The sequence below is a fragment of the Planococcus citri genome, chromosome 5 (assembly GCF_950023065.1).
Source record: "Planococcus citri chromosome 5, ihPlaCitr1.1, whole genome shotgun sequence".
Taxonomy (NCBI): domain Eukaryota; kingdom Metazoa; phylum Arthropoda; class Insecta; order Hemiptera; family Pseudococcidae; genus Planococcus; species Planococcus citri.
In genome coordinates, this window is record NC_088681.1 from 7,866,141 (window position 1) to 7,889,066 (window position 22,926).

At 34.2% G+C, this 22,926-nt stretch overlaps 1 protein-coding gene across 2 annotated transcripts; it reads left to right on the top strand.

Annotated features, from left to right (window-relative positions):
* Positions 1–55: 55 nt before the first annotated feature.
* Positions 56–17,628, top strand: Dark (Death-associated APAF1-related killer). 2 transcript variants are annotated; one of them, XM_065367339.1, is made up of 21 exons: positions 56–455; positions 538–765; positions 851–991; positions 1,070–1,254; positions 1,326–1,488; positions 1,565–1,673; positions 1,744–1,873; positions 1,972–2,113; positions 2,194–2,370; positions 2,442–2,681; positions 2,759–2,940; positions 3,040–3,163; positions 3,295–3,460; positions 3,567–3,751; positions 6,175–6,421; positions 10,280–10,535; positions 10,624–10,849; positions 10,955–11,227; positions 15,733–15,888; positions 15,968–16,267; positions 16,368–17,628. In XM_065367339.1, exons 1-21 carry the CDS (start codon positions 318–320, stop codon positions 16,635–16,637), a joined length of 4,038 nt encoding a protein of 1,345 aa, XP_065223411.1. In that variant the 5' UTR covers positions 56–317; the 3' UTR covers positions 16,638–17,628. The 2 variants fall into 2 exon arrangements, with proteins under 2 accessions (XP_065223411.1, XP_065223412.1); XM_065367340.1 differs by having other exon boundaries at positions 71–455; positions 15,733–15,882.
* The last annotated feature ends 5,298 nt before the right edge of the window (positions 17,629–22,926 follow it).

Here is a 22,926-nt window from a genome sequence, read left to right on the forward strand (position 1 = left end):
GGGTGAACGACCTTCTCACAAACGAAACCTTGCCGATGAGTAATCCGCGCCGCGAACCAATCAAAATTCACAAAGAAAGTCACTCACACAAACACACACCTTTACGTAAAAACAACGCGATCGCGAACTAGAAAAAGAAAAACATGTACATGTAACACAAAGAGTGAAATAATGTCAATTTGTTGTATTTTTTGTTGCGATAATACACGTAGATTTAGTCTCTTTACGCGATTGCAATTAATTTAAAGCTATATTCCATTCGAACAGAAACCGATCACATTTATTCGTTGGGTCACCGGAGTAATTCAATGGTTTAAATGGATCGCGAAGACGTGTACGAGTTTATCAAACAGATGAAAGATCTGATGTTAGAACAACTCCAAATTGATATCGTCGATCATCTATACGACTGCGGACACTTCACTGAAGAAGAATACACAGAAATTCTATCGCACGTAAGTAAATCATATTTCATTTCCTTCGATGTCTATATGCTAAACATAGGTGAACGATTTATTTATGCGGTTTCGTTATTAGGATACTCGAAGAAACAGACTCGTATCTTTTCTCGACAAACTACCGTCCAAGACGAAAACAGCCTTCAACGATTTCTTGGACCATCAGAAAAATTGGTATCCTTGGGTACTGGAGGAGTACAATGATTATTTGAAAATGGATAATACCGACGCACTCCTGATTGAGAAAACGCTCAGCGACGCTGAGGTTCCTTCGTTGCCATTGAAACACGTCTCACGTCAAGATGAGGTAATGTGTTGTTTTTTTTTCTCAAGTTGATCTCGATTTAGGTATGTTGAATTGTGTTAACGAGATTTTCCTGCTCATTTCGCAGCTCATTTTATTAACCGATCATCTGCATAGTATGAAAAGAGGAGAGTACGTAGTGGTTCATGGTATGGGAGGATGTGGTAAATCAACGCTCATCATCGAAGCTCTACGTAGAAGTCCATCGTTAGTTATAGATTCGTTCAAAGTAAGTTGTCATCGTAAATATGATTATTATTACGATCTGATTTGTTACTTTGAATTAATTCCTTCGTCGTTTCCGCAGAATAAAATATTCTGGCTAATGGTCGGTCGCGAATCAGCTGTCAAGAAAGAAGCTTTGAACGAAGCTAAAGTGAAAGAATTGACGATACAGCAAGAACTGTACACCAAGCTCTTTACAACCGGTGGATACAGCTCACCTCCATTACCATTAGACAACGAAGACGGAAAAAGGAAACTTAGAGACAAGTACGTCGTATCGTAACGTCGAATTTTCACTCACACTTCAGTGTTTCAATTAATATTATATCGTGTTACAGATTAAGCGAATCGGACTTCGAAGAATGCCTTTTAGTGTTAGACGACGTTCCATCTAGTAACTTTATCGAATGTTTGAATATAGGATGTAAGATATTAGTTACTACCGATAACGAAAACATCATGGACTCTGTGAAAGCAACCCACCCTATTAAATTCCTCAAGGTAACTAACTACGAAAGAGAGATGATGAAATAGCGTAAATTTTCCATCGTTACGATGACCACTTTGTGATTTTTAGATCGCCGAAGGATTCACCGAAGAAGAGAGTTTGGGACTGTTTAAAAAGAATCTCGATTCTAGTATTCCTTTCCCTACTCAAGCGAAAAATATTCACGCATTGTGTAAAGGTTCGTATTTCGTACGTTATTTTTGCTCGAAAGACGAGTGTGTGTTTTTTCAACGATATGTTCGATTTAGGATTCCCATTGGCAATGTCGCTGATCGCTTCTCAATTGGCTGAATTCAAAAACGACGTTGAAAATAACACTTATCGTTGGGACGCGTGCGTCAAACATTTAAAGAACAAAGATATCGAAGCGGCGATTGGGTAAATTGAATACTCGATTTGTGCATTTTTATCTCATCGATCGTGTATATAATAATTGTATTGCCAAAATACTTATCTGATTTTTAATCTCCGTTTAGTCGTTGCGATAAACATAGACAGGAGCAGATAACATCATTGCATAAAGCTCTCGAAATGAGCATCGATAGTTTGTCTCCGGAGTTGCAACAATATTACCAAGATTTCGCTCTATTCATGGACGACGTTAATATCACACCGCAGGTTAACACACTAAATAGTTTCGGTGTATTAAAATCTCTTGTTTCGAGATCGATTTAAACGCGATGTTTACTCTGTTACAGGTTCTGGTAACTTTATGGAATCAAGATAAGCTAGAAGTAGAGAACATAATGAAAGCATTCGAAAAGAAATGCCTCGTGATTAGTACGTGGAATACTCAACTGCGATGTTACGTTTACGGAGTTCACGATTTATTATTAGATTATTTGAAACGAAGACTGACATCGATCGAACTCCAGGTAACTAATACTCGGTTCGGTATTTCCTCTCGAGTTCGACTAGTTATTCCTAACGTTTGGTTTGTTCTCAGGCCCTGCATCAGAAGCTGATTAATCGATATCGAGAGAAATTCGGTCAAGATTTCGTCAAGTTCCCTCGCGACGATAATTATATCTTTTTATACCTGGGATATCATTTGAAAGAGGCCGGATGTTTATCCGAATTTCCCAAACTGTACCTCGATCTCGAATTCATCGAAACTAAGATCTTGATTCACGGCGCCGCCGACGTTTTGTACGATTTCAAGAAGTACAAAGATTTCATTACAACGGTTAGAATATCGTCGATGTTTTATTACGTGTTACTATCGATTTTGTCTAATTTTTTGAGTGTATTTTTTGTTTACAGACTGAAAATAATACCAAAAAGTACGAAGAATTGTACAGCTTCGTGAGCCGAATCGGTATTTGTCGAGTTTTGAGCTCTAGCGACATCGTTCAGTTCGCTTTGGCTCAGTGCAAAGAGTCGTACGTTTATAAAATGGGCGAAGAGATGGCCAAAAAGTCTGATAAGAAGTACTTCGAGTACCTGTGAGTATTCGGAATGATTATTGTCGCGATAAACGAGGTCGATGTACTTTCAAGGTCGTTCTTATAATATTGTGCAATTGTTTTTTTTTTTCGTCGCAGCACCGAAATACCTAAGGAATGTTCGTCACCCGATGTTCATCCGTTGCGAGGAGAGAAAATCACAGCTGCTATTTTCACCAGCGATGGGAACGCTATCGTAGCCAATGCGAACAATCAGATAAAAGTAAGCGAACGATAATTGGCCGATGTTGAGAATTATTCAGCTTACCTCATCAGTCCTTGATCTAGAATATTCTTTACGTTACGATTTATCTTACCTCCTTCGTAATACATCTTTGTTGCGTACTATTACAGGTGATCGATATGAAAACCCACGAGACGATAATTACGTACGAAGGTCACGGTGAAAAAATCACCCGTTTGGCGTTATCGAGCCTTAAAGTGTTCTTTCTATCTTCGTCCGAAGGCTGCGAAGTCAAAATATGGTACTTGAATGGGTACGGTGGCAAAGAAGCTTTCGGTAAGTTTTCTATTCTTCAACTACGACTACGACGCAGTACACTGTTGTAGTTCCGATGCCATTCGTATAAGATGATATTTAATTATTATTTGTTTTCATCCTACAGAAAAACCACGCACGCCTTCGCCTTCGTTATCTCAAAGAGCATGGACAGATAATTTCCTAAAACAACGAGTCACGGCTGAGAAACCCGTCGAGGTTTTGAGACAACATTCGCTACCGATCACCGATGTCAATTTTTCTCCCAAAGGATTGAATATCGTTACAGCCAGTCAGGATAAGACTATTATTGTAAGTGTGTTTTTGTAAATCGTGACGTCTGGTGAGGACTGGGTCGGTTTGGGGGCCCCTGGCGGCGGATGCATCGAATAGGGTCCTCAAAATGTTATCTACTTTCCTTCAGAATGTTCCTGTGTCTGTTTTTTCTCACGTTTGGATAGTTCTGTGATTGATTTTTGTTTCAATCTGTCAGTAACAAAACTAGAGGGGGGAGGGGAGGGGAAGGTGACTGAAAATTTGCCGATCGCTAGGAGAAAAGAAAACACCAATTTTGTCGAATAAAATGACGAATTTCTAAAATGAAATAGATGATGAAATTATAATTGTACTAATCGATGTATAATATGATACTTGCATTCTGGCTTATTGAAAAGTTGTTATTTTTCATTTTGAATTACCTAATGGAAGTTTCAACTATGGAATTTTTTTTGGTTTAGGAAAGAGATAGAAATTGACCGGAACGAAGGGAAGGCAAAACTGTTTAAAAATTCGTGTTTCAATCTGAGGTGAAAAATGAGGGGTTTTTAAAAAATTTGTTCTTTTTTTTGGCTCCAAAATTTTAGAATTTGAATGTCGAGTTTTTTAAAAATTTAAATTTTGAAAATGAAAAGCAAACAGACCTGAGCCGGGCTCGTACTTTTTTTCAAAACTTTGGTTATTAAAGTTACTTTTTTTTTTCAAAATCTCGGTCCTAATTTGGGAAGAAAACAAGAAAAAATATTTGGTTTTGTGCCAAAGATGCTGAAATACAAGTAACCAATCCGACCTTTTTCAAAGTTGTCAAAAAAAAACTTGTTTCTTGCTAAAAATTTATAAAAATTTGGTTTCTCTCGAAAAATTGATAAGTCTCATCCCCCCCCCCCCCCCATAAAAATATCTCAAGAATCTCGCTTTTTTGACGAAAAAAATGTAAAAAATTGCTAAAAAAAAAAAAAAAAAAAACAGTCTTTGCTTTTTGCTAAAATTGTAAGTCTTGATCTTTGCAACAAATTTACAAAATATCTCGCTATGTATTTAGCAGAATTACCAACAAATCATCCCCCCCCCAAAAAAAAAAAAAGGATGAGCTTTTTTTGCCCAAAATTAGGCACGTCAATGACCTGTTTTTTTACCAAAAAAAAAAAATGCAAAATAGTTGAATTCTTTTGACAAAAATAGCGAAAAAATACTACTTTTTTACCAATTACCGAGAAGTTTTGTTTATTCCCCCCCTAAAATTGTCGATGTTTTTTTGTTGACATAAATTCTCACTGTTTGGCAAAATTTTTCTAGGTGCTTAGTCTCGCTTTTTAGCTAAAATTTCCAAAAACTAGGTACCTATCACTTTTTGCCTATAATTCCCAAATAGTCGTGCTTTTTGCAAAAGTTGTCACAGTATTGCATTTTTCCAATTTATTGTCAAAAATTTTCCCTTTTTTGCAAAATAGCCAAAAATTGCCAAGAAGCCTTACCTTTTGCTAAAACTGTTGTCGAGATCTTATTTTTGGCCAAAGGTAGCGAAAAGCGACTAAATTGTCAGAAATATAATTTTTTAACAATAATAATTGCTAAAAGGTTGACAAGATGTGTTTTTTTGAAAATAAATTCCGAAAAGTCCCACTCATGTGGCATTTTTTTACTCGAGATTGCTAAAAAAAAGCCCCTTTTTTGCTGAGAAATAATCAAAAGTTTGGTTTTTTGCCAGAAATTGCAAAATTCTCACGTTGTTGCCGCAATTGCCAAAAAATCTTGAGTTATAAAATCAACCTTTTTTGGAAAAATTGAAAAAAATTCTTTTTTTTCGGTAATTTGTTTTTTGCACTAAAATATTTTACTCGCTTTTTGTTTTTTTTTTTTTTTGGTTACTATGTACTCATTTGGTTACTTTTTCGAGCTTTTTTGGTTGCTAAAGTTGCCTTTTTTTTTTTTTTTTTTGAGAAAAATTAGTACAAGCCTCGCCTGAACGAAGTGAAGGAAATAGCTCGTTTCGAGAAATAAAAAAACAATGTTTTTTCATTTTCAGGTGAAAAGCTTATTATTTTTGGTTTATTAAACATTTTTTAAGTGATAAATTTTTTCCAAAGTTCCATTTGAAAAAAAAAAAAACTGAGACCCAAAACCAAGCTGGGGCAAAAGCTTTCAAAAATTCATATTTCGAGATGTGGAAAACTATGTTTTTTTGCGAGGAGTCGTATTTTTTCGATTCCAAGATTTTCGAAAAAGTAATTTAAAAATTTCAATTTTTAAAGAAAAGACAAGCAAACGGACCCGAGCGAAGCGAGGGCAAAAGACTTGCAAAAATTTATGTTCAGAAAATGTGAAAATATGTAGTATTTTTTCGATCAAACATGGGACCCCTTTCGATCGTCGCCGGTCAACTTCATAGACCAGTTCGTCTCTGCGTTAAGGTATTTTTCACCGAAAGTATAATGTGCTGTGTTTAATTTTTTTTATAGGTGTGGAACCTGGAAATTTTGAAAAATAAGTCTGACTTGAAACTTCAACTAATCGGAACTGCTGCATCTAGACGAGTTATCCATGTCAATGAACTGGTCACCAGCTGCTGTTTCACCGATGACGAAAAATACGTTATCTGCGCTACGAAAGATAATCTCATTATGTCGTACGATACGGAAAAAGGCGAAGCTCATTCATGTACCAGAGTTGATTTCACGGTTAATTCTGTAGCTTTTCTACCGAATGGTAAGATATTTTTCAATACAATTACATACACGTTAATTAGTTTTAACTTTTGAGTAGATTTCAGTACAGGTATTACTACTTACATGTGTAGGTATCGAATGGGTGAAATTTTTAGATAAGAGGACTGGGGGGTTGTTAGGGATTTTTTTTTTGTTAATTCGCGGTTTAAACTAATTATATTGTGTGTATTTTGTAGACCATTCATATGAAGGATTTAAAGCAGGAGTATATATTTGATTTGGTGAGTTAGGGATGGATTATTATATGTATTATGTACGTATTTTCTCCTAATAGCCGATTATGTTGTGGTTGTTATTGTTGTTGTTATGATTTGCGCTTCGTTTTTTTCATTTCTGTTATCTGGTTTTGTTTTGTTTTTTTTTCTTTCTTTATGCAACTTATGTAGAGTATCGTTTATTGTTACCTACGTCTTGGCACGTTATAAGTTCATTCTCATGGAATCAGAATTTCGACCTTTTAAAAAAAAAAAATCTTCCTTCAAGTTCTAAAAACTCATGCTGGAACCCTCCTGCCCCTCCCTCTTGAAAAAAGTAATGAAAAATTGAAATTCAATTCGTCGAAAAATTTAAGCGTCAGAATTTCACTAAATAATCTCTCTTTTGACATGAAACTGTCCTCTATTAAGAAGCCCTCTCCCCCCCTCCCAATTGTAAAAAATCAAGCGAAATTCAATCAATCACATTTGGTGAAATTTTCAAAAAAAATTGAAAACCTGTCTCGTTGCCCCAAACAAACACTTAAACCGGTAAGAAGCGTTTAGTTGGCTCAGAGCTTTGTGACTCTACGAATTCAGTCGACGTTTTGTATGTGTAGAATTAGTCTGAAATGTCAAAAGAACCGTATTTGAGATTTTTTCAATTGCAGTGGGGGGGGGGGGGGAGGACGGGGGTGAAAAGAGCAGAATGGGCAGAGCTTGATTTTTTTACGAGTTGCTAGTGAACTTTGAATACCTACGTATTCACTTTAGTTGGCCAGTTGCACAATGGAGGGCTATCTAGTGGCCATCTTAAGTGATTTTTAGTCAAATGTAGGACAAAATTGGTTGCGCAGAAGGCAATGATCAGGGGTGTAGAGTAGCAAAAATGATCATTGTGGAATCTTTCTAAAAGTGGCTTTGCAACCTATCAAAATGCGTTGAAATTTCGCGAAAAATTCAAATATTTTGCTGAAAATATTTTTCGACCATTTCTGGAGAATTTCGAGCTCGGAATTGGGTCGTGATTTTTGGGAGTTTCAAATGAGTGCCATGTGACCTATCAAAATGTGTTGAAATTTCGCGAAAATTTCGAATATCTCGACGAAAATGTTCTCAAAAGAATTTTTGAAGAATTTTGAGCTCAAAATTTGGTCATGACTCATGATTTTCTGGATTTCTGCGAAAGTTGCATGTGACCTATCAATTTGGGTTAAAATTTCGCCAAAATTTCAAATATCCCGATAAAAATGTTTTTTGAGCATTTTTTTAAGAATTTTGAGTCCTAAATTGAGTTATGATTTTTGGAAGTTTTGAAAGAGTGTCATGGAGACCATCAAAATTGGTCGAGATTTCGAGAGAAATTCGAATATTTCGACCAAAAAGGTTTTTGATGAAATTTTGTAGTAGAATTTCGAGCCCATATAAATTTGATCATGATTAGATCAGTTTTGAAAATTTTTTGATCCGAAATGGGTTTACTTACAGATTTTGTGATTTTTAAAAAAGAGTTGTGCAATGTATCAAAATGTATTGAAATTTTGAGAGAAAATCAAAAATTTTCATTCATTTTTTTTTGGGAATTTCTAAGGCTCAAAATTCTTCAAAAATGCTCGTACAAAAAAAAATTTCAGAAATTCGAATTTCTGCATGGTAAAATTTTAATCTGTTTTCACTCTTGTTTTATGAAGTTATGACTCTTTTTTTTTAGAATCTCAAAAATCACGAGTGTCCCAATTTTGGGCTCAGAATTGCATATTATTTAAAAGGCTCAAAATTTCTCAAAAGTGCTCGTTGAAAGTTTAGATGGAAACTTTTATTTTTTTCTTAAATTTCGTGGCATTTCGACAGGTCTTATATGGCATCTTTTTCAAAAAAATCATTAAAATCGTGACGCAATTGTGGGCTCAAAATTTTTCAAAAATGCTCAGAAAACATTTTTGTCAAAATATTTGGATTTCTGATGAAATTTAAATCTTTTTCCACTTGTATTATGGCTCTTTTTTGAAAATCTCGAATATCACGAGTGCCTCAATTCTGGGCTCAGAATATTATTTAAAAGGTTCAAAATTCCTCAAAAGTGCTCAAAAAAAGTTTCGATGGAAACTTATATTTTTTCCTCGAACTTTGTGGCATTTCGACAGGTCTCATGGCACCTTTTTCGAAAAAAAAAATCATCAAAATCGTGGCGTAATTTGTAATCTTAAAATTTCTCAAAAATTCTCAAAAAAAGTTTGGAAAACTTTTATTTTTCCCTCAAATTTTGTGGCATTTTACGGCAACTTTTTCAAAATTTGCCAAAATCGTGACGTAATTGTGGGCTCAAAATTTTATTTTCGTTGAAATATTGGAATTTCTGATGAAATACGAGAAATCTGATGTCCACTGGTCTTATGACTTTTTTTTCTCGAAAATCTCATGAATTTCGAGTGTTCTTATTTTGGTCTCAAAATTATTCAAAAGGCTCGAAATTTCTTGAAAGTGCTGAAAAAAAGTTTTAATGGAAATTTTTGTTTTTTCCTCAAATTTTGTGGCATTTCGACGGGTCAAATGGTACCACCTTTTTCAAAAATTACAAAAATCGTGACCCAATATTGTGAGCTTAATATTTTTCGAAGTGCTCAAAAAAACATTTTTGTCGAAATAGTTATTCGAATTTTAGGTGAAATTCATGTCTGTTTCTACTTGCCTTATGACTCGTTTTCGAAAATCTCAAAAATCTGAAGTGTCCCGATTTTGGGGTTCAGAATTATTCTAATAAAAGCTCAACATTTCTCAAAAAGTGCTCAAAAAGTTTTGATGGAAATTTTTGTTTTTTTTTTCTCGAATTTTGTGGCATTTTTACAGGTCATAATTATGGCACCTTTTTCAAAAATCCTCAAAATCGTGACCCAATTGTGGGCAACAAATTTTTCAAGAAATCCTCAAAAAACATTTTCATCGTAATATGTGGTATTTGAATTTGTCGCGAAGTTTTCACCAATTTTGATGAGTCGTGAGGTTACTCTCAGATCATTCCTGGGGGGTGGGGGCGGGGGGAGGGTGTACGACTTGAGTAGAGAATTCTCTTTTCTCACCAGTCATCATAGTAATGTATTTAAATCGCTTTACCCTTGATTCAACGCTAAAATAATTCAGTTTTTGTGCCTGTGCCTGACCGCATGTCAATATTGTCAATGTACTTACTGTGGAATTGAACACGTACTTGAAATAATTATATTATCGTCTATGTAATTTGTCACGTAGGTTCTGGGTTAGCTGTTTTATATGGGCACATTCCTTTTAATATGAGTAGGAATGTATATTAAAGATTTCAGTTCTTGTCTGGTGTCCTTACGTAAATATTTTGTATTTCCTCGTGATATTCGCACTCCTGTACATGATAATGCAATTTCGTACTGGTGAAATGATTCTTTTTTTGGAAATACATGCAATGTAAAATTATCGTATAGCGGTAAGCGGTATGGTTGTAATTGTGTCTAATTTGTACCTCGTGTCTGTCTTAATCACTCCGCTGATGGAAATCAAAAAAAAAAAAAATGTAGCTTGAAATCTGAGGGATTTGGGCACAAGTGCCTAACTGCCTACATAGTATAAAGGTTCATTCTAGAACATTTCAATTAATTTTTCTTCTTTTTTTTCAGCACTGTCCCTAGTAGAATTCGTAGTGTTAGGTGAGAATTATAAAGCAGTTTACGAGATTTTACCAGATGGGAGAAGCGAAGTCAGGCTCAGAGAGGAACAATACAGCACATTGAGTCGTCACCGACAAGACGAATGCATTTGCGCTGCTGTTTCTAGTGATGGAAAATATCTCGCTCTGGCTCCTACCTTTTACTGCATTATCGTTAAAGAGATCAGGACTAATACGGAAGTGGCCAAATTCCACGAAACTAACGGGTAATTTGCAATTTAATTAACACATCTCATTATCTTCGTATAAAAGTACATATATTAAATCGTATTGGTTCGTTTGTTTTTCTTTCAGAAAAATATGCAGTATAAGTTGGTCGTTCGATAATCGAGCCATAATGACAACCTACGAAGGCGCTTTATTCAAAGTGTGGCATTTGCCCAAAGAGACTGACGATAAAATAGTGAAGTTAAAAGCTTCGGTTTTCGACGCTGCCTGGATTCCGGATCAAGAAGATAAAGACGATCAGAACGACGAATTATTGGTGACGGCTGTGCTCGATACCGAACATAATATCAATGTAAGTAATCGTCGTCTGGTTGACGATGAATTTCAACCGACACGATAATGTATCGTTTCATGAATCGATGAGTTGGTAATCGAAATTGTAATTTTGTGTTCTCAGATTTATCACGACTTGCAACGAAACAAGAAGATCTCGAAACAACCGCCGAATAGTGGAGATATTTGCAAAATGTGCGTGTGCCCGGTTAATGGGAACGTGATTTACGCCTGCAAAGACGGTACCGTAGGAATAATCGTGTTCGAAGATACCAAATCGCAGTTCGTTTCGAGAGTACCGTGTAATAAAGTACTGAAATTGAAGGCGTTCTCGCATGGAAACGCTACAGCGGTCTTGTTGCTGGTGGAGAAAGTACCGAAGAAGTGCAAATTAGTAGTAAGTAATTCGATATGATCGAATTGATTAGGTTATTTCGAGTCTGATTAGTCCGGTTTTGAGTTCAGGTACTTTGATTTTTCTCTTCGTCAAGCCACCTTGGGGCAGGGTTTGGCTCAATTTTGATGTGAAAAATCTTCGAAAATGCTCGATTATTGAAATTCTCGAGAAATTTTAACCCAATTTGATTGATCGCATGGCACGTTTACGAAAATCCCAAAAATCGTCGCTCAATATTTTGGGCTCAAAATTTTATATAAGTACTCAGAAAAGTGTTCATTGGCAGTTTTGATTCTTATATCAAAATTTTAGCCCATTCTGATGTTGCGTGACACCTTTTTGAAAAACCTTCTAAAATCAGTTGTACTCAAAGTTGGTTTCAAAAATCTACTGTTTTTATGGATTTTTTTGATTTTCTGTCAAAATTTCCACCCATTTTAATACGTAGTTTGCATGATAGTCCGGCATATGGCAATAGGAGTAATTGCACCCCCTCCCCCGCCGATCTTCCGGGACAACTTTTTTCTTTAAAGGGGATATCCTAAGGAACATTTTAAAGCAAACTTGCCCCTTAAAAAAGTTGGCCTTGCTTACAAAATGGCGGCCATTTTGATTGACAGGTCAGCCGTAATCGCAGATTTTGCGTTTCAGCATAGGACTTGCACGAAATTTTTCAAACTTTACAAAGGTAGATCGAAAGATCATGAAAAATTTATCACCTGTCAAAATTTCAAGTGCTAAAGTGCGTTTTTTGATTTTTGGTGAATTTTTGAAAATCGAATTTTGGCCAAAAATGAGGGAAAAAATCAAAATTTTACCAAATTGACCCAGAAAGCTGAAATTTGAGATATACCCTATTTTCGACATGCCAAATCGATTGGAACCGGTTTCAATCCGTTTTGAGCAGTTCTGGAGCCTCCAGCAGATTTTTGAAACTCGAAATTCCCACAAAATTCCATCAAATTGGAGTTGTAAAGCTGAAAATTATTCTAAAAACTAATTTCAATACGCTACGAAGTACTGCAGGTGAATTTCAAGTCGTTTTGGAGCCTCCAGCGTTTTTTTGAAAATTCCTGAAGCCTCCAGTAGATTTTTGAAACTTGAAATTTCCCCAAAATTTCATCAAACTTAGATGGAGAGTCGAAATTCATTCAGCGAACTAGTTTCAATACGCTATGAAGTTGACTGCTGGTGGATTTTCAAGTCGTTTTGGAGCCTCCAGCGACTTTTTGAAAGGTTGTATGACGTTTTTTTGGAAAATTGAAAATTTCCTAAAAGTAGCTGGAAGCTTCAAAACTATTTGAAACCCCCATGTAGTCTGCGAAGTAAATTTCAGCTTGCCAACTCCATTTGATAAATTAATGTTGGGGAAATTTCAAGTTTCAAAAATCTACTGGAGGCTCCAGTAATTTTCAAAAAGTCGCTGGTGGCTCCAAAATGTCCTGAACCCACCTGAAGTCGTCTTCAGAGGGTGTTAAAATTGGAGTGTAGAGTGAATTTCAGCTTTCCATATCCATTTGATGAAATTTTGTGAAAATTTAAAGTTTCGAAAATCTGCTGGAGGCTTCAGGAATTTTCAAAAAAACGCTGGAGTCTCCAAAACGACGTGAAATTCACCTGCAGTACTTCGTAGCGTATTGAAATTAGTTTTTAGAATAATTTTCAGCTTTACAATTCCAATTTGATGGAATCTCCAGAACTGCTCACATGTCGAAAATAGGGTATATCCTAAATTTCAGCTTTCTGGGTCAATTTGGTAAAATTTTGATTTTTTCCCTCATTTTTGGCCAAAATTCGATTTTCAAAAATTCACCACATTTTTGCATGATCATTCGATCTACCTTTGCAAAGTTTGAAAAATTTCGTGCAAGTCCTATGTTGAAACGCAAAATCTGCGATTTCGGTTTCGGCTGACCTGTCAATCAAAATGGCCGCCATTTTGTAAGTAAGGCCAACTTTTTTTGGACAAGTTTGCTTTAAAATGTTCCTTAGGATGTCCCCTTTAAGAAAAAAGTTGTCCCGGAGGATCGTCGGGGAGGGGGGTGTGCAATTACTCCTATTGTCATATGCCAGACTATGACACGTTTTCAGAAATCTCAAAAATCATTAATAGTCGTAAGTTTTATAAAAGTGTACGTTTCCTGGATTTTTTCATGGATACAAAATTTGACAAAATTTCAAAAATCGAGCTTTCCAAGAAAACTTTAGCTTTGAACGTTTGAAATTTTTGGCGAATTTTTTTCAAACTACTCTCAACTATTTTTATAACGGATCAGAGATTGTACTCTGTTACTTTTCGGTACTAAAGTTACTAATTAGTAACTTTTGGTTACTTTTTAAAAATGTTGGTCACTAAAAGTTACTTTGTCCGAGTTTTTTTCACAAATTTCCTTTTTTTTTATTTAAGTGGCATCACTGCTTTTTCAGCGTTACGAATTTTATTTTTTCAGTTTTGATAGTGTTTCTATTGAAAAATATACTTAAGGGTTTTCTAATTTCGACAGGTATTATTATTTTTGAATTTCTCGATGGTTTTTGTTTTGATTGATTTTTACATCTTGAATTTTGGTGATGATTTTTTTCTAAAATAATTTTTCCATGATTTTGCTTTGAATTTTGATGTTTTTTTTCGCCTGAATTTTTGTCGAATTTTATCACCTTGAATTCTTGTGATTTTTTTCATAAAAATTTTACCTCGAGCTTGTGTGAGGGATTTCTCTTTATTTCGGTTCGACGGCTTTTTTTTTGAATTTTGTGAATTTGTTTCTTCGCCGATTTGGTGAGTTTTCTTTTGAATTTTTGTGGATTTTTCCTTATTCTGACGGGTATGATTTTTCTGAATTTTCGCGAGTTCTCTTTTCTTCAAGTTTTTCGATGATTTTCTCGGAATTTCCATTTTTTTATTTTTTCAAATTTTGGCGAAGTTTTTCCAGTTTGCCAGATTTTTTCAACTTTGAATTTTCACAGTTCTATAGTTTTGTTCTACATTGTAATCATTTTTTTGCATAAATTTTGACTGCAATTTTTTTTTATTTCAACATTTTTTTTTGAATTTCGAGCTTGAAATGAAGTGATTTTTTTTTGCTCACATTTTTGTGGAATTATGATTTTTCTTCTTTCAAAATTCATGATTTTCCTTTAAATTTTGATGTTTTTTTTTTCGAGAAAAGAGAGAAGCTTCTTCAAGATTTGATGACTTTGTTTTTTTTTTTTTTCATTTTTTGTGGAGGATTTTTCTGCATCTTGATGTCTTTCTTTCGTTGACCTCTCTCTCTTTTCCTCTTCCCTTCCAGTTATGAGGGAAGGTCCTCCGGATTTCCTCTCTCTTTGTACAATTTTTTTTCTAAGGTCGAATTATTTTTCTCTGTTGAATCGTCTTCAGTTTTGCTTGAAATTTTTCAATGATTTTTCTCAACATTTTTTCGACTTATTTCCAAGTTTATAGCTATTTGATAATTTTGTTTTGAATTTTATCGATTCGTTTTTCTGCCTAAATTTTTGTTTTTAATTTCGGCGAAACCTTTTTTGTTTTTTTTTGAATTTTCGAGATTTTTTATAAAATTTTCTTCCAATTTAGTCTCAAATTTTAGTAATTTTTTCTGCTCATTCTCCCTTTTTTCGAGTTTTTGAGAGTTTTTTTCTGACTTTGAGACTTGATGGTTTTATTCTGAATTTTTTTAAGGATTTCTTGATTTTTTTACAAGTTTTATTATTTTGAATTCTCGTAGATTTTATTTTCCAATTTTTCGACGATTTTCCCCGAATTTTCGTGTTTTCTTTTGTGTCTAAATTTTTGCAAAGTTTTCGCAATTTTATCGTTAAATTTCGTGAGTTTTCTTTCAATTCTTGCGATTTTTTTTCTTAAATTTTAGTGTTTCTTACCTTAATTTTTTCTGTGAAGTTTTTCTTCTAATCGAATTTTTATTTTGGAATCCTCGTGATTTTTTTCAACTTTTTAAATTTGATCAAACTCTGTTTTTTGGTTCATTTTGAATTTCGCTCTGGAGATTTATTCTTAGGAACTTATGATTTTGAATTATTAAAAGAAAATCACGAAGAGAGTTTCAGCATTTTTTTTTTTTTGACTATTTTTGTTCTCTCCAGAACTTGATCTTTGCTCTGCTTCCTGTTTTGGTCATTTTCTCTCAATTTCAATAATTTTGTCGTCTTTTTTCTATTTTATTTTTTATTTTTTGAATCGTGTCAATTTTTGACCGTTTTGATGGAGGTTTTTATTTTTCTTTTTGAAGCGAGGTACTTTTTTTGTATTCGAATTTTCAAAATCATTTTCACAAATCATTTTTTTTCCAAATTTGGATTGCAATCTTTCCCCTCCCCCGCCGCCATTTCCTGTTGATCTTAATAAGTTTCTCGTTCTAAAATAATTCTTCTTATTTATGGTTTTTTTTTTACAAATTATTTTTTATTATTTCTCAAAACTCGAATAATTTTTTTTTTTTCATCAAATATCCTCGCTCATATCGATGTACTTCGTTCATTTTCAGGGTTGGTACAACGACGGTAGCATGGGAGATACACCTGGACAGCTGGGTAAAGAAATCGTATACGTTGACGAAGGCGAATCCATAATCGACTTCAATGTCGACCTCGAACGAAATCTCGTCTACGTGGCGAAATATAATCAAACTTTCGACGTAAGTGTATGTAGATCTACAGATTCTTGATCAAGTAATTACGAGGAATGAAAATCTAAAAAAGCTTTATTTCCTGTTTGAACAGATTTTTGATCTCAGAGACGCCAGTGACCTGAAACCGAACAACTTCAGCGACGGCGACGACGATTCGGAAAACGACGAAGAAGGTACCGAAGCCGCCGATTCAAATCAGGCCAAATTTGCTGATTTTTCGCCTCTGTTCAGCTTCATGGTTTCCGGAAACGATTCGGAAGTATTGCTGACTCGATTGACCGACTGTAAGAGATGCTCGATGCCAATCGACAGCAAAGAGATTCCGACCGTGTGTAAATTGAATCGTGACGAGGAATATGTCGCCATTGGATACAAATCTGGTCGTGTGAAGGTAAGTTTGTTGTGACTCTTTTGGTTGTTTTTGTTTTTTTTTTTCCCTCGAAATTCGTGAGAGTATTAAAACGTTACTCATGTGTGTTATTTTTGAACAGGTTCACGATACGAAGACGAAGAAGGAAATCGAATTCGATAAATTAGCCAATACGTACGCAGTTTTCGACCTGACGTGGTCCAGTCGTGATAATAAACTTATAGTAATATCCGATCGAGAAATAGCCTTATACGATGTGTCAGCTGAAGGCTGTCGTTTAATCTCAGTTGTGTACTTATCGGTCGAAAAAGCCGTAGTTAATAAGTTATTTAGTCGAATTGTTAGTATTGATAACGGCGGGCATTTCCACGTATTGAAACTTTCGTTTTAATCCTGTGATGATATTTTTTTAGCCCCCCCCCCTTCCTTTTTTTCTGTCTCATTCCGTTCTTTTATATTTATTTTTTAGAATATTCTCGTTTTTATACCAGTTTTCTATATTTCTAGTAGACATATCGTTATTAATTATTACAATTAATTTGTTTTATATTGATAAGGTTTAGTTAAATACCGAATCTTTCTTCTTTTCCTTTTACGTTATTATTCTCTCGTTGAAAAGTGTTAGCGAATTATACATTATATATTATCGAGCTTCTTGGTGCTGTCCAAGTACATATATAAAGTGATACGAGTACGGATAAGCTTAATATTAATGAAATCAGGTGGAAATTTACGATCCAGGTTAATTCATTCCTCTTTTTTTTTCGACAATTGTTATTCGAATAGTTTTAAAAATAATATGATCTTAATTTGAATTTTTTTTTATAAGCGAGAAGTACTGATTTGAACGATAAACGTGTGATATCGAGTGAAAATAGCGTATTTAGAAAAATTTTTTAATGGAGTCTATGATGATAATGTAAAGAATGGCAATAGTCAATACGTAGAATCGAACAATGTAAACAACCGTGTAGTCAATATCTGTTTTGTGAGTTTGGCTGCAGTATTATTTAATATTATTTATTTATATAATATTATGTGTTTCTTTTTTAAAATGTCGTTTTCCTTCGAGCTACGTATTAATATTACGAATTTTATATACGTAAATGTTTGTTTAAAATTATTTGCAATGGGTTTTTTATCCTTATGTATGTTAATGAACAATGTTCTCAATTTCTTCTCCTTTCGTGTGATTCTCTTTTCTCCGACGTGTTTTGATGTTAGTAAAAATAGTGATTATGTATTCACCAACGACTGTTTTTTCTGTAATCTGTTCTTGTACTTAACTGGTTTTCCTCTTTTGTAATTCTCGTGTTTTTTTTCACTCGTATTGCTCTCTTTCTTTTTCGCAATATTTTGAATAAATGTTTTTGTGCGTCGAATTGTGGAATCAATATTGATGAATGTCCAGCGTGCAATTTGGGGAGGGGGGGGAGTCGTAATAATGTGGTAGAAAATGAGAAAATTCATGTATTTATCTCGAAGCTAAAATCGCAGAAAAAATCACCAATTTTTTGTCAAAATTGCCAAAATTATAAAAAAATACCCTTTTTTCAAAATTGTCAAAAATTACTTTTTTTTTGCTACAATTTGTTGAAAAATGCCATTTTTTTGCTTTGCCTTATTCCCTTTTTTTTTTTTTTTCAATTATTAAAAAGTTATATTTTACAAAAATTGTTAAAAGGTTTAATTTTTTGCCAAAATTGTCAAAATTGCTAAAAAAATAATTTTTGTTGAAATAAACATTTTTAAAAGTCCTGCTTTTTTTTGCCAAAATTTCAAAAAGTACTAATTTTTCTACGTGCCAAAAAAGCCATGTTTTTTCCGTCAAAATTGCTTATTCTGTTTTTTTTTTTTATTTAGGTATTTATTTTGGTTAATTGATATTTTTTATTTAAGTACTTTTTTTTCATGTTTTCTAGATCTCTTTGAAAATGAATACCGAAGTTGAAAAAAGTATCTATACCTTGTTACCTACATTCCTAAAGATCGAAAGTTGAAATTTGGCCCTTCGCTCCTGGAAGGTCCTTGGGATTCTAGTTCCAAAAATGATATCAAATTCTGGCCCAGGAGGTCAAAAATCCAAAACCGAATTTATTTCAATATCACTCATAATGGTGATTGAGCTCATTTCCAAATTTGGCCCCTTGCCCCTGGAAGTTCTTTAGGGCTTCAACATCAAATTCGGGCTTAGGAGCTTCCAAAGCATATATTTTAATACCTCACACCTCACAATATCACACTTAGAGCCATTTTTCAAACTTAGCTCTTTATTAAAATTAATTATTAATTTCAAATTTGTAATTAGCGTCCTCGAATTAGCGTAAGACCTCCTTAAAATGTAATAATAACGTCAAAATCAAGATCAGCGACCTCAAATTAGTAAGTACACCTTAATTTTCAAAAAATTCCATCTCAAATGGTCGAAAATTGAAATTTTAATTTTTCAACCTACTCACAGCGCCATCTATGGGAATACAACAGAAACTTTGTTCTGTTTTTAAGAAAACGCAGTTGAAAATTTGATGAAACGAGCGTTAGATATGCGTGTGGCGCTATCTATCGGAATATTTCGGAACTACTTCGCAGAGAACACTCCAAAACCCATTTCTATCGCTCCAATTCGACGTAGTTCCAAAATATTCCAATAGATAGCGCCACGCGCATATCTAGCGCTCGTTTTGCCAAATTTTCAACCACTTTCGTAAAAAACAGAACAAAGTTTATGTTTTATTCCGATAGATAGCGCTGCAAGTCCGTTAAAAAATGAAAATTGGAATTTTCAACCATTTTGAGATGGAATTTTTTAAAAATTAACGCGTATTTACTAATTCGAGATCGCTGATCTTGATGATTTCGATGTTATTATTGCATTTTGAGGAGGTCTTACGCTAATTTGAGGACGCTGATTACGATTTTGATGCATTTTCGACACATTAAGGGCCGATTCCGCATACACGATTGCATACCCGGTCCGCCTGATTTTCGAGTGTTGAGATCTCGAGATCTATCCGACGAAAATCGATGAAATTTGAAATATAGATACTATGAAGCAATTAGAAAAAAATGTCGGATGGGATTTTTAATTACTTGAATAGTTTTGGAATTATCAATGATTGAAAAGTGTTCAAATTTCGTTTATTTTCAATTTCAAATTCTGCGAAAAATGCTCAACCAAATGAAAATCGCATCCGACATTTTCTTTTAATTGTTTCAAAGTATATATATTTCAAATTTCATCGAATTCTGTTCAGTAGATCTCCAGATCTGAAGATGCTTGGTGGTAAGCAAGGTTTACACGCTGCTAGTTTATTCATTTCAAGCAACCGCAACTACACAAGTAACTTGATTTCTTAAATTAATTGACGGATTATCCATTCTATTTCACGATGAAAAATAATAAATACAAGTAAATTTATTTGATCAGAGATGATCAAGTACTTGAAAGTAAATGTACTTGAATTAAGTAAACTTGCAACGTGTGAATTTTAGTCAAGGATTCTGCCTGCTGCTTATGCAATAAAGTATGCGGAATCGGCCCTTAATGAGATTTTATGCTGATTTGATGGTGCTAATTATCAAACTAAATTTCAAAAGTTGAGTTGAAATTTACAATTTATTTCATTTAGAGATGCCAACTTACCTGATTAGAAAACCAGTTTTGTATTATTTATTAATTGACGATCATAATTCATATTCGCAGAAAATTGAAAAACCCCACGTTTCGAATAATTTTTATGCCTTCAGAGTAGGCAACTTGTTCGACGCATTCGATTGAAATCACGTTTTTCTCCATTTAAACCCCCTCCACGATCGTAGAACAAATTGCTTTTTAGTTTTTGGGTAAATCGAAGCCGCTCGAGTCCAAATTCATAATTTATTTCACCCAGGGATACCAACTTAACGGATTAAAAACAACTTTTCGACGTCAATTATTTATGAAACACCGTATTCGTCAAAAACCCCCACGTTTCGGATAATTTTTATGCCTTCAGAGCCTTCAGAGTAGGCAACTTCTTCGACGCATTCCAATAAAATCACGTTTTTCTCCATTTAAACCCCCTCCACGATCGTAGAACAAATTGCTTATTGAGTAAATCGAGGCCGCCGAGTCCAAATTCATAATTTATTTTATCCAGGGATACCAACTTACCCGATTAAAAACAGTTTCATAACTATTTACTAAAAAATAAAAATTACATTAATTTCCTGAAAAACGCCACGTTTCGAGTAATTTTTATGCCTTGAGAGTAGGCAACATCTTCGACACATTCAAATAAAATCACGTTTTTCTCCATTATAAACCCTTCCACGAACGTGAAATAAATAGAGGAGCTTGGTTACAAAGTTAGACAAACGCCACAGGGTTGTTTTTGAGTAAATCCATGTTTTCTGTTACAAAAATATACAGCATCGTAAAGGCAGGGGATATTTGGCAAATTGTAGTGATGATACTGAGTAACAAAAATACGAAAAATATCCTTCCACCATCACCCTCCACCACTAATAAAAAGAACCTGAAAATGCACTTGTCTGATTTTGAAACCAAGATGAAGATAATTTGAAATTGAAGCTGTCTAGATCAGTTAGGTTTTGATACGTATAGGATTTTTAACCCTCTTTCCATTTCTGAGGTCCCTTAGTTTCAAAATAGTACATAAAAGGTCAAAAAACGCGATCAAAGTTGCGCCTTAGTTTCAAACACGGACATGTGAACATTATCTTAGTTTCAAAAACAGACATATCCAGGATATGTCTGTTTTTGAAACTAAGATAATTTGCACATGTCTGTGTTTGAAACTAAGGCAAAACTTTAAGCGTGTTTTTTACCCTTTTACGTACTATATTGAAAATAACAGACCTCGGCAATGAAAAGAGCGTTAAAAATCCTATAAGAATCAATACCTAACTCAATTTTTGTGGAAGTGGCGTTTGTCTAACTTTGTAACCAACCTCCTCAATTGCTTTTGAGTAAATCGAGGCTGCCGAGTCCAAATTCATAATTTATTTCACCCAGGGATACCAACTTAACGGATTAAAAGCAACTTTTCGACGTCAATTATTTACGAAACATCATATTCGTCAGAAACCTCCACATTTCGGATAATTTTTATGCCTTCATACTAGGCAACTTTTTCGACGCATTCGAATAAAATCACGTTTTTCTCCATTTAAACCCCCTCCACGATCGTAGAATAAATTGCTTTTGGGTAAATCGAGGCTGCCGAGTTCAAATTCACAATTTATTTCATTCAGGGATACCAACTTACCCGATTAAAAACAGTTTCATAACTATTTACTAAAAAATAAAAATTACATTTCCTGAAAAACGCCACGTTTCGAGTAATTATTATGCCTTGAGAGTAGGCAACTTCTTCGACACATTCAAATAAAATCACGTTTTTTCTCCATTATAAACCCTTCCACGAACGGGAAATAAATTGCTTTTGGGCAAATCGAGGCTGTCGAGTCCAAATTCATAATTTACTTCACCCAGGGATACCAACTTACCGGAATAATAACATCTAGATACATGTGGAAATCAAATGGAGATGTTCTATGTGGAACACGACCCTGAAGAATCACGCTATATTCGTTCTTTTTGTTCGAACGAGTGATTCGAGTCGTAATATTTGTCATATCAAATCATCAAAACAATTTTCATGACAATTTTCTATTGAATGAAATGAACTATGAAGTAATGAAGTACTTTATGAATTTTATTTCATTAATCATTAGTATTCGCTCAAATTTTTTTTTACCAAGTCTACTCACCCAACTATTAATCAAAATCAAACCACCATTGATTGGTCTTGAACCCTCCCAGGGGATTGGTGGGGGGGAGGGTTATTGATTTATCAAGGAGGTAACACACACCTGAACCATATACAGTGAGTTCCGCTTAATGTGGGCGCATTGGTCCAAAGCATGTTCAACTCTATTAAGCGAAAAAATCTAATAACCGATGCGAAAAAAAATGCAAAATTCCAAATTTTGTTGAAGTTTTATCACTTTTTGATGTTTTTTAAAGGTGATTTCAATAATTTTCTGTTTTTTAGCTACAGTTAGTCTTTTAATACCCTTTGAACACCTTTATTTACAATTTTTATAAATTTTTACAAAAATTTCACCATCTCTTGCCAATTTTCACTAATTTTAACACGTTTTCAACATTTTTTCATCCAATTTTCGTCAAATTTTGCTGAAATTCATGATTTTCTCCAACTTTTAAAGATTAGTCCACTCTATTAACCGAGTGCAACGCTCATTTTCACTATTATAAGCGATAAAACTTGCATGTAAAATGATGCAAACGTTCCGTTTCAACCCATTTCAACTCTATTAAGCAAATTTCTCTATTAACCGACAACACATTAAGCGGAACTCACTGTATTTGAAAAACGAATCTGGACGTGCGATAAATCGAATGGTATGTTTTCAATGTCGCTGAATACGAATATGAACTTATCTGCTAGGCTCAACCCTCAAAGCCCCTCTGTGCCCCAAAAATGGGAGACAAAATTTTGAAAAATCGAGAAAAGTCGAGTGATATATCGAATGGTATGTTTTCGAGGTCGATGAGTTCGAGTATGAATTTATTTTTTGGGTCCAACCCCTCAGTGTCCCTCTGTGCTTTAAAAGATGCTGAATGCAAAGACAAAATACTGGTTTGCAAACTG

Bases quoted from the DNA above. Each gene is read 5' to 3' on its own strand.
- Dark (XM_065367339.1), top strand. From the start codon at position 318: ATGGATCGCGAAGACGTGTACGAGTTTATCAAACAGATGAAAGATCTG. The intron at 456-537 runs GTAAGTAAATCA...TTTCGTTATTAG, and splicing joins ACACAGAAATTCTATCGCAC to GATACTCGAAGAAACAGACT. The intron at 2,371-2,441 runs GTAACTAATACT...GTTTGTTCTCAG, and splicing joins TGACATCGATCGAACTCCAG to GCCCTGCATCAGAAGCTGAT.